The 14,605-nt window shown below is 41.0% G+C and overlaps 1 protein-coding gene across 2 annotated transcripts in view; it reads left to right on the top strand.

Moving 5' to 3' along the window:
* LOC123981291 (A-kinase anchor protein 2) overlaps positions 1-14,605 on the top strand; it is an 87,538-nt gene that overhangs the window by 16,122 nt on the left and 56,811 nt on the right. For both annotated transcript variants that reach the window (XM_046065973.1, XM_046065972.1), the window contains exons 3-4: positions 5,480-5,560; positions 11,349-11,470. In XM_046065973.1, coding sequence (XP_045921929.1) covers positions 5,480-5,560; positions 11,349-11,470 — 203 coding nt within the window. The remainder of the gene's footprint in view (positions 1-5,479; positions 5,561-11,348; positions 11,471-14,605) is intronic.

The raw sequence follows: 14,605 nt of genomic DNA, 5'->3' as shown, positions 1-14,605 counted from the left end.
GTGTGTGTGTGTGTGTGTGTGTGTGTGTGTGTGTGTGTGTGTGTGTGTGAGTGGGAATCAGGGTTCTTGAGAGCTGGGACTTGAGATAGGAGAGGTTGGAATGCAGCTCTAGTGGGTGCTGCTGGTTTTTAAATAATTTTCATGGACAGTAAAGAATGCAGAGTGACTGGACAGAGAAATACTGGTGAGGGCAGAGAGACTGACATGCAATGGTCATTTTAACTGCTACTAATGTAACACAATATTAGTCTCAGTACTCCCCTAATATTAAAACAACCTCTCTGGTTTGCTGACAGCCGTGTTATTGGTTGTCGACTCATGAAGCAGGAGACAGTTTAAAAAATTTACCATGTGTAAACTTGTTTGTTTATGTGTACATCCATGTGAACCCCGACTCTCCTCAATATGGACATGTAAGTGTAGTCACCACCTGCTGCTATCACATTATTGCACCAGCATGCAAGACATTTCAGCAATGTGCTAAGTTTGCGTTTATTGACACCATCATTGGCTAAGGAGTTACCAGATTAGCATCTGTTCACTCCAGACCTAACTAATTAGCATTGTCTGAGAAGGACATGAAATTCATAGTCACCCCACTATATTTTCATACTGGCCTGCAGGTGCTGCAACTAATGGTTATTTTCTTCTCATCATTACCAAAATTGTAATTAATCTACCGATTAATTGTTTCAACACTAAATGTATAAATTCATTATATGGGGGAACTGGCTCATGGTTTACACTATTATCTGAAGATCTTTCTTGCGCAGTGAGTGCAGAATCAAACCCATGACATTTAAACAGCAGGTCCATTTCAATCTCTGTTCTTTAAGCATTGAGATGTGGCAGCCCACTGAGTGGAAGATGATCTTCGCTGCGAGATGCCTCTTCTGGGTGTGTTGGCATGTGCAGAATGTGACCCATCTGATCTGTAGCTCATGTCTGTTCACAGTCTCAACACCAGCAGTTCTTTAAATCGAAACAGAGTTACATCACTTCTTCATAATCACATCTGTGTGACCTCATGCCTGTCGCGTGGGCTCATGTATAATCGTATTGCAGAATGCTGTGAATGAGCAAGTGTGTTTGCATTCAAGCGCTTACATGTCTTTATGTACAAATTATGACACATTTTCTTTTCTTATGAAAGCTCTTCAATCGGTATACAGGTCCAGGTTTCCTGAAATGGTCTTTCTTAACAAACTTTCCAGTTTACTGATCTCTGTTGGTGTACCCTTTTGAATGTCCCTCTTGGTATTACCGGCATGTCACATTTAAACATCCAAGGATTTCATAGGCTGCATCCATACCAGTCATTGCTGGATTGGTTCCTTTGTTTCCTTCTTTATTCAGTTTTGATTTTGTCTAGATGAGAATGATGCCATTTGAAATCTGGGCTTGGTCTCTGGTATACATGCTTATAAGTCTGGTTGTGTTTGTTTGTCCAGGAGAGAAGGACTCCATTTGCCTGAAACTATGAGTGTCAGTCCAATAAACGGGAGTACTGTTGAACAAGTTGTCAGGGCTGAGAACATTATACAATTCTACTATTGGAAACCACCCAAAACCTGAAAGTTAGAAGATCACACATTGACTTTTGTTTTCTGTTTTTTCTGGCATGGACATCACAGAAGAAGAGTGCAAGATAATCGTGCTGAACTTAATAATTTGGGTTTTTTTTCTCCTGGACCTTATTTTCCCATGTTTTTGTGTCTCTGTGATTAATTGGGACAACAGTTATGAAATAGGTCCAGCACTGAGTGAGTGCGCTGCAAAGTAATACTTGCGGGCAATAGGCACCCAGTCAAAGTAGGTCCACCAAAGTGCTTGTTTTTGCCACTGACGGGCTCAGATTGTTGTTGATTGTTGTCTGACAACATTATGCTACGGATCCCTGCAGAGACAGACCCTTTTTTTAAAGAGTAAGATCCTTTTTGTTTAACCAGAAACAGTCACTATAGCACTCTCGTCAAAGCCACCAAACTCCCTTGATAAAACAGCAATTTTACCTCGCAGAACACAGGAGTTGCTAGTCGGATATTTTCTTTGTGTTATTGTGTGAGATTGTTGTTCTTTTTTGTTGTTTTTGTGTTATTGTGTGATTTGTGTTGTAAAGGATTAAAAACACCAAAGTCTGTAATCAGATACTGTAAGTTTTAACTCTCTCTCCAATGCTAATCCTGTAGGATGAAAGGTTACCAAGATGGTAACAACAAACCAACTACTACGATGTGATAAAATGAAAGTCTCCTATGGCGCTTAACCATCTTAAATATTGAACATGGAGCTCTGTATCCACCTTCTTGGATGGTGTCAACAGTAGTGGGAAAAGTGATGTCCTCTGTAGAAGAGCTTAGCAGCAAGCCAAGTGTGGCCAAACACTCAGTGAGTGTGGGAAGCCATGAGTTTGTCACCAGGAATGTCAACATATTTTCCTGAGGAGGAGGATGTGTTTTCTGGGGGAAGCGCTGGGCCTGTGGTCTTTTTCTTGTCAATTCAACTGTACAAGGCTGAGAATTAACTTGTTAATTTCTTTGGCAAACAGTAATCCTGTTCTCACAGACAGTGGCGATCCTTCCAGTTTATGAATTTCTTTTTTGATTGAGAAGTGAAAGCTGGACCGATCCAACACTCATTCCTAGGAACTCCATGACCCCTGGGAGTTGAATAGTCCTCCACAGTTAAACTATTGGCACAGTAACCCAATTCAAGCCAAAGATCACTGGTGTTTCTATTCATTCAGTTTCTACCAGTTTAAAAGATCAAAAGAGCACTTTGTTAGAAATCCACTTTTTCTCCATATTTACACAACGTAATATGGTCAAAGATGTGTGAAGACATTGTTAAAGTGGGATTTTGTTTGAGAGGATCATTTTAAAGTTGGCTCTTTGTATATGAGCATGTCTGAACTGAAGGAGTTTGCTGTATTTGCTCTGACCCCCTTGGTATTATCATTGCCAGAGTCCATATATGGAATCATGAGGACATTTCAGGGAAGGGAATTCCAAAAAGAAAACTTTGAGACACATCGAACACGCAGTAGTGCTGTCTGAGGAAGCAGGGCCTTATCCTCTGTCAGCACATTCTGAGATGCACTTTTTTTCCGGAAGCTCTCACACCAGCTGCCACCACCAGAGTGAATAGTTCGGTCTAATGCTCGGGTCTTGACGAGTTAGACTTCAATACTTCAATAATGCAATGCTTTTGTTTGAGATTCTGCGACTGCTAAGAATTAATTTAGGTTTACTCTTATTTGAAGCATTATTGTATATTTTTTGTTTTCACAACAGCAATAATTGTCTTCTCCATCTTGATAGTAGACAAAAGGTTAATTGGAAGATTGCTGAAAAGTACATTACAAGGTATGCACCAGTACCTGCAACGTATGTGTGCATGGATGAACAGTATTTGATTGTCCAGTGCAGTGAATTAATAGATTATGTTGCATTGCGCTGCAAAACAAGTAGAGCAAATGTTAGCGTTTTATTTTCCAGACTAACCGCCTTGTGTTGTTTTTTTTCCACAACCTCTGCGGCAGGCACCCTCCACTGCATTGCTGCATGAAATGAATGAGGAGTCTGTGTTATTTACCGCAGCGCTAAAAGGGCCACTATTACCACTGATCTAACCTATTATATATAGTATTCATTACTGTGTTTTAAACATAGCATTGCTGTGGATGGGGATGCCCAATCTATACTTTTTATGTATATAAAAACACACTGTCTATGATCTGAAGATCTCAAGCTGTGTGCGTCTCTATGTGTATTCTTTATGGTCAATGGACAGAATACACACACCCTGCTTGAGTACTGTTTTATTTATAGACTTATATTAGTGAGTGTATTTGCTTTTGTGTGTTTCTGTTGATGTGTATTTGCGTGTGTGTCTGCGTGTGTATTTGTCTTGCCCATTCCTCGACCACATGTCCTTAACAGTCCTTGACATCTGGTCACCATCCCTCTGCTCGGGCTCTCTGACTGTACTTCACAAGCCATGGGAACTGCTGCTGTGGTGTGTCTGGTTATGTGCGTGTGCATGCGTGCGTGTGTGTGAGGGGGGACGCAGAGAGACAGATGACCTCAGGTTTGGTGCAGATGTTTTGTGTGTCTGGGTGCAGCTTTGTGATGTGTTTTCAACTTGTTTTACCCAGCATTATCGAAATCGCAAAATGGCCGAGTGCAATATCCAAATCGCCCTCGCTTAGGAGCTACAACCGACGCCGACAATGAACCACAATGTCAGAAACTCCCTCATTTCCTGTCACCTCTTAATACTCTAAATCACAAAAATTGATTGTCAGTGTCTCCAAAAGCAACCCAATATGACAGAACCAAGTCAGATGAGCATTTTCTAATCTGCTACCATTTATGATTTGGTTAAGTTTAGGCAACTACAACTAGGTTACAGTCAGGGAAAGATTGTGGTCATTATTTATTGTTAGTGGGCAAAGAGATGCAACGAGCAGTCTCTGGTGTCAAACTCAAATGCTTTGTAAGCCCAACTTCCACCCAGCATCCGGTCTGGTGGTGATTGTGGAAGTCCTTCACCCTAAATATAAAATTTTTAATTTTTAACCCAGTCTCTTTGTCAGTTTTATTTCAGTGTTTTCATGTTTTCTGGTACTTCAACTATTCTATTCTGTTCTGTTCTATTTTTCTTCTGTGCCATTCTGATCATCTCTGTTCTTTTATTTTGCTCCTCTATACTCAGTTCTCCTCATTATTCTATTCTGTGTCACTCTTTACTCAGTTTTACTCCCTTGGAGAGGTGGTCTAACGTTTTTTCACATGTTGGGGTTTTCCCTGATGGTTATATATAGCCAACAGGAAACGTCCCAGAAATCCTCGTTCTGCTCTCACTGAGAGAGAGAGAGACAGAGACAGAGAGAGAGATAGAGCCACATACACATCTGCAGTATCTCATGCCCTTCAGCCCCAAACGGGGTTCTGCTGGGATCCGCTTTGTTTATATTCCCATGCATATAGTGACTCCACATCGCTGCAGTTTTTTAAACCTCCCACTCGCCGTCCACCCAGCCCAGCCTCCAAACGTCAGCCTCATTCATCTTCATATGAAGTCAAGGATTGTTCTCCCCACCTCAAGTTCAACCTCAGCTTCAAGGCCTGGATATGTTAATGTCTGATTTCCCTCATTAGCCTGCTGTAGCCTATTGTTGAATCTAGAGAACGCAGACACCCACCGGGTAGACTAAACAACACAGTATGAGTTTAAATTGAGTTGGACGATATACTACATAAAGAGGCATTAAGTCTCTGCCCACCTTTAACTTGAATGGATAAAAAACTTAATTGCTTCGAGGGCATCTTGTCTAGCAGATGATGAGCATTAACATTAAAACATCAATACAGCGGCATGTATCAGTGCATCCACTGAAAATAAATCCAATGAAACTTTTAAATGCCCTGTTCTGAGTGGAGATGTAATTTTTCTCTCTTTTTTTTTCATCTCTTAGGAGAAGCGAAAACGGCAAACTGAGATTGAAGACAAAAGAAGGCAGCTCGATGACCTGGTGCTACAACTCCAGCATCTCAAGGTTGGTTTGTGTTACAGTATATTTAAAGCGTGTGGGTCTTGTTGCTCTGCTGTTGGTGAAATTACAGGCAGTCCATCAACAATCTGTCTTCATTCAGTGTGTTCCCAACTTACGCAGTGCACGTAGCTGTTTACACACGTCTTCTATTTTTGTCAGGCTGCTCATTCCTAGCTTTGCATTTTGAACCCACTCAGACATATGAATACCTGTCACACGTAAACATCATCACATGTATGACAATGATCATAATTTAGCTTGTGTGCAATTTTAACTAGGGTTGGGTGTTGCTAGAATTGTATCGACGCATTGTGGCTTTGATACATGACGTAGACCATTCCTGGCAGATGGCCACATCCTTGCAGATATGTAGTCTTTGTTGAAGGGTTCAATAAATGTTTAATGCAGTTAGGGACCGATGGGCAGAACAGATGTTTGGTTTTTTAAATTTTGGATTTGTTTCTAATTTGGAACCATTTTTCGGTTCCCAACCCTAATTTTGACTATGGTGGAAAGACGGTGCCAATGTGAAGGTTTTTGATCCAGTTAGTTATATATTTATACACCGTTCTAACTGGCTTTCATGTTTTAAACACAGTACAAGTACTGAAACAAAAAATGTAAAATCATTGTCAACTTGATCTCACGCGGTGTCAGTTATTAAACTGCTGTAGTGTCAAAGACACTGTGCTGCCTTTACAGTGAAATAATTATGGCGATGCAAAGACTCCATTAAGAAGTATAGCTTCTGGTTTGCTGAGATATGTGAAAAAATACCTGCATTGTAATGTACTTATGGACTATGCTTACATATGTTATTTATCGCTTTATATTCATTGCCATTGAACATTTACTATTTGGTCTGGCCTAAACACTGCAAAGGTGTGGGCTGCTGTATGTGAGACATAAGAGATGAAGCATTGCTTGAGACTGGAGGTAACAGTTAGTTCAAGGTCAGATATTGAGTTTAAGGTTTGATTGGAATAATGTCAGTGCAAAGGTGAAGGTAAAGTAGAGAGATCAGTTTAGGGTGAGAAGCTAGCAGATGAATGGCGTCAATGATGATGCTCACAACAAAGCTTTACAAGCTTTGTGTGTGACCCCCATTCATCTCTCTTAAACTACTCAATCCCTCTTTCTTTTTTTCCTAAACATAGTTCTTGCCTTGACCCTAAATGTCATAGAGAGATAAAGAGACAGGTAGTGGTAAGAGACAGGTAGTGGTTCATTCCACACAAGCATCCAAATCTCAGTGCTCCTGGTGTGCTGGGCCAATTTACCCTTGGCCAAGCAGGGCAGGCCTGGCTGTTTTCTTCTTTCCAGAAAAACAAACACAAATCCAAACAAGCATAAACGAATCCCTTAATAATTACTGCCAGCCGCTACTGGTAAGCCAAGATTTTCACAAGTAAACATTGATTTGACGTTCAAACAGTAAGTGCTGCGTAAACGGGAACACAAACTGCTGACAGATTGTGAGTTTGAAATAATGAGCAGCTTTCAGGCATCAGTATTTTATGTGGAGTTCTTGAACATTTCAGTCCAGTGAAAAATTTGTCCCCTGCTCTGAGAAGCACGTGACCAACCCTGTCAGGTGGAGACACACCAGACAGATCATCCCTTAAAATATGTTCTGCTAAATCTTCTGCTTCTTAACTCTTATTTGTGAGTCTGCATACTGGACTGTTGATGGCTGCGAGGTATTGTTTGGAAAATCCTGCAACCATAAATGCTGCACAGATGCTGGGTGGGTGGGGAAACAGCTGTAGGTACCCATTATACTACAAATGTCTGTGGTAGCCAGTTTTAATATTTGCAATAAAAATACATTCCATTCTCTAATTAGAGCTTTTAAACACACTTGGCTTGAATGATTCCTATATTAAAGAAATGTGTTACTTACTTCCTGGCATTTTCCAGCATTTAACACCCACTTATGGAAATATTGTCAGAGGAATAACACCGATTAAAGCCAGAGCACAATATGTTTCACACCATTAAAGCAATGTGTTCAATACAACCATTAATGTAGGTTAGGCTGTCGTACCGGGGTTCGATCACAGTCTTGAGTCCACATTTCCACAGCCTGGGCCCAGCTGCGAAACAAACATTAATGCTAATTTTCAGCACTGCCTGAATTTGAACGTGAAAACTTTATCATTTGCGAGAAGAAATTTTGTATCAATTTTAAATTAATTGGTAAATGTGATACATATAGCTTAGATTTTGCTGTGTGTCTTGAACATAGTGCCAGAGTCAGTTCTCATTTCCTTTCTTCTTCTTTTTTGACCTTGGATATTGGTTACTCTGCATGAAAAGTAGTAATCATAACAAATTACATATGACATTAACTGCTGACATTTCAGACTACTGCAGGTACTACACTTTAGAATACTCGCTGGTGTTGTTTTATTCAATCAACGCTGCATTGCGGAAACCCCCAAGGGATTTACTCTCTGTCTCTGGCAGATAATAATTCTTCCAGGTCAAAACAGCTTTTTGCATTTGCTTGATGTCTGTTTTGTATTATTATTTTATGCCTTTTATTAGATAGCTGCAAACAAATGAAAGGAAGTGAAGTGAGGGAGATGGAGAATGACACACAACAGTTAATGGTTAGTGGCTAATCCCCCAGGCCACGCTTGGCGTCTGCAGCTTTATATTGAGCCACCAAAGAAAGGACCCCCACCTGCAGATCTCAAACTCAAAAGTCTGGCCTGTTTCTTGTATCTATTCCCTTTGTACTGCTCATGCTCCACAGGGAAAGATGAAAAGAAGCAACAGATCATCTAAATGTGCCCTCACCCAAACATGTTATTGCTATGCTCTATCATCCACTGAGCTAAACAGGGAATGGAGCCCATGCACAGCCTGTGTACTGCTCTGTTTAGTGTTTTTTTGCATACAACACCAGCAGGATTGAACTCCAGATGTAATCAGCATCTGGTCACACTGTCCCATTTAATGGTCATTACCTCTGAGTGCCACACAGCCAGGCAGCATGAAGCAGGCTTTGTAGTCGGCTCTCCAGAGACGGAGTGGCCTGGGAGAGGAAATGGAGACTGGAGCCTAGAGATTTGATAAGAACCTGTGGACTGCATGATTCAAGCCCGTTAGAAGGGAGGCGTTGATCTGGGTCAGGGACCATGTAAACACCACGAGGATCTCAGAGCAAAGTTAACCTTACCCAGCATTTTCTGCTCAAATCTGGTCTCCTTAATATATAGTTGATTTTCCCTCAGGAAGTTGTGGGTTTTGGTGATTGGTCTTTTCTAAATTGGTTATTTCAAATTGTGATGAATAGCACAGACCTTCTAAACAACCCCAAACCTTCCCTTTAAGAGTCGAGTTCAGAGCGTTTGTGTGTCAGAGCTCAACAGGAAATGGAAAGTCTATTAAACAGCGTGAGAGAGCGAGAACAGAGAGATGGAGCTGGTTCTCAGAGGAAACAACTGGTCAATGATCCTGCACAACTTTATTCGTCACTTTTCTGTCAACTGCTGAAATGGTCCAAAAAACTTTAATTGTATGTAATTATTTTTTTTGTACAGTAGTGATAAAATTCCACTGGGAGGTCAGAGGTCAAGGTCAGGTACAGGCCAGCATCCTCCTCTGCTTAAATGATGGTTACTTTACCTCATATAGAGAATGCTATGATTTTGATTTGCCCTGTGGAGTCACTTTAAATATGAACTTGAAACTAGCTGCTTATATGGTGTCACTAGCACCAAAGTAGGTGATTAAAACTGCAAAATAGGAGACATAAAAACATGGATGGGCAAAACATGGTCTATATGGGTTGGTCCAGTACTGCTCCACAGACTCAGCACCAGTCCGTTTGACTTTAAACTAAGTTTGGCTCCAGACTTCAAATGTATTGTTTGTTTTATCACCTTTATTTAAACAAGAAAGCTATATTTTTTTCAAGATTTTTTTTGTGAGCATCTCAATGACCTAAATGATTAAGGAGAGGACAAAATGATCAATGAGCGATCTCAAAATGTACAAAAGAAGAGGTTTGACAGGGAACACCAACCACTGAAAAGGTCAAACATCCACAGGTATTTCAGTTTTTTACAATGTTCAAATTTGAATTCAGTGGTTAAAACGGATGTTGAAGAAGGCAAATCCATTCAGTCAAGTTGACAACGCTGAGTGTATGACGCACATGATCTGTGTGAGGTAAGCCAACACACACGCAGACACAAACAAACAAATAGTCCCGCTGCCACATTCTGACAGCAGGTGGTAAATGCTTTGGAATAATTTCTGCAGAGCTCATTGTGTGGTGTGTGTCTCTATGTGTTTGTGTGTGTGTGTGTGTGTGTGTGTGGTTGTGTGTGTGTGTGTGTACGTGGAGGTACACACATACTGCTCATTGTCAGCTCTACGACTGTTAGAGCCAAGCAACAGTTTGACAGTAAACAGCCAAAGGTGAAGCTAAGTGTTCCCGCTCGACTCTGTTGTGGTAACAAAATAGAGTTCCAGACAGAGATGAGACATTAGCGACATAAACACACAGCTCCTGGCGTTCATCTTTACAACATTAAAGAAAAGAAGTTAGCCCCGTGTGAAGAGATGATTGGTACTTTAACCCCTGTTGATGCAGACAAAACAGTTGTTGAGATCTGTTGAGAGCCCTGATCTAGATCATACATCTCATTAACATAAACATTGTGCTAAGGCGTCTGCGGATGTTTGTGTGGTCCAATGTGTCTTGAGAGACAAAGCTGCAGACAGAACTTCTATAAAGAGAAGAGGCAGAATAATCTCATTAGTTTTGTTAAACGTCAATGGGCAGAGCCAAAATGTTTCTCTGGCTTATTAACATCAGACAAGTCCATTAAAACAGGGAAGAGGAACAGTAAGAGTAGAGAAGTCTTACATTATGCTTAATCCCTGTTGAGATGGGCTGCAGCTTGATCTATGTGTCCAAAATGAAAGCACGAGGCAGATTCTTTGGAATTTAAGGAAAACAAATGTGTTCAAGTTCAAAGAAAACACTCGGGCATGAAGAGAAACAGACTTGTTTGTGGAGGAACAGTAAGAGATTGAGCAGTATCAGCAAAATATTGTGATGTACATGTACATCACAAGATAACTTACTATATAACATGGAGACAAGTTACTATAGTTCCCCGGCCTGATGGGACTCACCTTCAGCAGCGAATGTTTTGTTGTGAGTAACAGCTGAGAAAAGAGTATCTGTGTTATGTAAAAACTGTGTGCATGTGTGGGCCTACGTGTTTATTTGTTGGAACTGTGCTTGGCAGTGATCTCAAAAATCTCTCACAAATTAGGCTCCATAATGGAGGTCCACTGGCTGTTAATAGCTTCTAAGAGTATCACAACCAGGCTAGAAAAGAAGAGCTATTTGAAGAGATTATACTTATCTGCATAATATAATTTCCAGCTGGCAAAACATTCCAAAAAATCAGCTTTGCAAATGTTTAATGAGCAACGAAATGCATTCAGGGACACATACAGTGTGATTTGGTCAGAAACTGTGAATGAAAACATAACTTTGTTTGTTTACAAGAAATCTCCACAAGGCACATGAGCAAACTGTTCGCTAGCTGACTGACCAGCGGGCTCGTTTAGCAAAGTAATTATTATCATTAGCATTCTTATTTCTACAATGTCAAAAGCGCAAGTTGTTTATTTAAAAACACGATGCGCTCCCCACAGTCACTCTCAAGCTGAGGAGGGCCTCCAATATGGCTGCCAGAATATTTAAAATCACATAAAAATCCCTCTGTAAGCACCCAACATGTTTCTGTTCCCTCCTCAGTCCAAAGCCATGCGAGAGCGATGGCTCCTCCAGGGAATGGGAGTGGAGGAAGGTGAGGCACGGCGGAAACAGCTGGAGCAGGATGAAGAACAAGGCAAGAGGCTGGAAGACATGATACATAGGTAAGGGACACCACAGTGACACTTGTTGTAGGGTTTGTTTAGTCTTCGGTGCGATTTTGCTGCTGGTCTGATATGCTGCACAGATGGGTTGAACGGAGCAACAATAGCAAAAGTTGTTGCATCTGTTTTTGTTACTACACATCTGCTTTTCTTTCCGTATTTCCTAAAATACCAATCATATCATCTATCCCTCCAGTCTTAAATCTGGTTGTCAGTTCTGGCACAGATTTTAACATCCCATCCAAACAACGTGACTGCATCAGTATGCATCCCATGTGATGCTACAAATCAAAAACGTGGACACTTCTAGCTGCAAAATGAAAATGTGAATAGCTATATCAAATTCTGAGGACATCAACAATAGTGTGCTTTAATTACATCAGCCCTATTTGAAGCATCAAGCCAGACACCCAGTATAGAGCTCTAATTTCGTGAGAGACTATATGTGGCTCAACACAAACACACTCACACACAAACCGTAACTGGAGAAGTATTTGATGTATTGGATTCGGCAGGGCAGCTCTGGAATCTAGCAGCTCTGTAACCTTAGAGCAAAATCTACCTTTTTCTCATGCAGTGGTGTGAAAACAAATACCAAGAGCTACTGTGTATATATATATATATATACATATCTTCTCTACAAACAGATATGACAAGAGCTGTCATGGAATGGAGAAAGAGGAGGATAGATGAAGAGAGAAAAAAAAAAGGGGGGGGGGGGGTTGTTGTAGAAAATGTGAGCTGGAGAGAGAAAACAGAGATACTCATGAAGCAGAAACAGAAAGATTGAAAGCAGGGCATAATTGTCAGAGGCAGAGTGGGAGGTATTGAGAAAGTTGAAAAAAGGAGCGAAAGGAGAGTGATGTGATTCTGTGGGCACTTCCTGCGTTTGTGTCTCTGGGAGGAGCTTCCTGATTCCCAGAAAGCATTGCTGTGAGATAGTCACTTATTCCCTGATGAAGTTGGGGCATGAGATCATTAGTGCTGTGAATAAAGCGCCTGCCAGCTCTTGCCATCGTGATGCCTTGTACACTCGGTGGCAGGGTGGGAGAATTGGACAGAGCGGCACCTTGTCTTCTCTGAGTCAGAACAAGCATTGTTGGTGTCATGTATTTTTTTATGTTTTTCATTAGATCTTTCTATTAGACCTGAATGAACTGTGGAAGTTGACTTGAAATTGATCAAAAGTCTTATTTTGTTTTTAGTTGTGTGATCACTGTGTGTATTGGGAGCCAAACTAAAAGGGCACCATGCCTGCGCTCTGGTGGACTGGTGACTAGATGGCGAGCATAGTTTTCCATAGACACAGAAGTCTATGGAACTGTATTTTACAACACAACAGTATTTCAGCTCGTTTGCATGTTACTATGTATTCATGCCCTGAAAAAGAGTGAATATGTTCGACAAAGATGCTGACTTTGCCAAATAATTTATGCATCTATCTAACAGCACGGTCAAGAATGCCCTTGGAAGTTCATATAATGCCTGGAAAATAAAAAGTGAAGGGTGTAAAGGAAAAGCCTCTAAATGGGAGTTTGTTTCGCCACCATGTAGCAAAGATTAGAGGAAAATAAGACTAACTGCTGCATCAGCAAAAACTAAATAAAGTATGGTGAAGAATAGTGGCGTGGAAGGCAAGACAGACTGTCAGTTCCAGGGCAGTGGGAGCAGAGTTAAAACTCATCATTGAGTGCAGATTTATCGCTTCATAGTTTAATGTATTTGAGCGACGGAGATCAGAGCACGCTCAGAAAATAAGGCTCTAAGAGGCTCTGGGTCAGGTTCAGTAAACCAGGCGCACGCTCCTCATCTATCAAATCTCTGTATGAAAGAGTCTCTGTTAGCCAGCAGCTACTGTAGGTTATCACCAGTGCTGAGATAACCTCAACATTGTACGTTGTCACGACCACCAGGATAACATTCACTCTGGTAAAAACTGAACAGCAGTGAATGGTCAAAGAGAGAGCATTGTAGGTCCAAAGTACAGTTGCGATTGTGGAGCCACTTTGTGTGAATCACTTCATTCAGCTGCAGTTGAATAGACTTGTTGTCTGATACGCTGCTTCAAAGAGGCGGTATTGCAGCATGTGGTTTTAATTATTTACAAAAGCAATTAAAACCACAAAGATAATTCTTTATTGTGCTACACTGACGTGCTTTTGGACTGGTTGCAGGTTGTTTTTTTAACCAAATCCAGCTTTATTTATTTCCACAGTTTGTCAACAGACAGTAAGAAGAAAACCAAAGCAGTCTAAAATGCAAGTTAGACTCATGCTGCCATAATAGATGTCTGAGTCCACTAGACAACTGGATCACAAGGACGACCTGAATACATTCTGTATTTTTTAAACTCAGCGGTCAAAGTTAGGTTTGCAAAACCACAGTTTCAAAATCACCCATAGTGGCTCCAAAAAAATCCTGAATGCCTTACTTTCCCTGGCAGTTTTTGACAGAATCTAGAAGTTGGTAGATGTTGTTACTTGTTAAGCAATACACTAATTGTAACAGTTTTGCATGGAACAACCTGACATGTTTCTGGCCTGTTTATGCGTAAGCACAAACAATTCTCAAGCAATCAACAGTGTTAACCAGAGTATCAGATGTGTGCTGAAATGTGTGGGAGTCCAAGGAGTGCCTTCAGTCACACACAGACAGAACCTGAAACCCTGTAACAAAACAATTTTCCTAAACTACCTCAAAACATCGACCCTGGAAGGGAAAAAAGTTATGAAAAAGTTTTTAGTTCATTAATTTGAACTAAAATGTCAAATGATGTCGAGCTGTGAAGGTGGCCCACCCCTGTGTTTGTGTGTGTGTGTGTGCGTGCGTGTGTGTGTGCGTGTGTGTGTGTGTATGTCTGTGTCTGTGTGTGTGTATGTGTGTGTATCAGGAAGAGGGTGTGGCATCTATATTTACTCTGTGGGACACCATCCCAGAATATCCTGTAACCCGGGAAACTGGAGTCTTTCCACCACCGATAGGGACAGAGGTGAACAGTCGGGACAAATGTGGACATCATCACAGTGTGTATGTGTGTGTGTGTGTGTGTGTGTGTGTGCGTGTGTGTGTGTGAGAAAGAGAGAGAGAGAGAGAGAGAGAGAGAGAGACTAAAGCTATAATAATGAATAAACCTGG

This window comes from Micropterus dolomieu, linkage group LG13 (genome assembly GCF_021292245.1).
Source record: "Micropterus dolomieu isolate WLL.071019.BEF.003 ecotype Adirondacks linkage group LG13, ASM2129224v1, whole genome shotgun sequence".
Taxonomy (NCBI): Eukaryota; Metazoa; Chordata; class Actinopteri; order Centrarchiformes; family Centrarchidae; genus Micropterus; species Micropterus dolomieu.
This window is presented reverse-complemented; position numbering and strand designations above follow the sequence as displayed.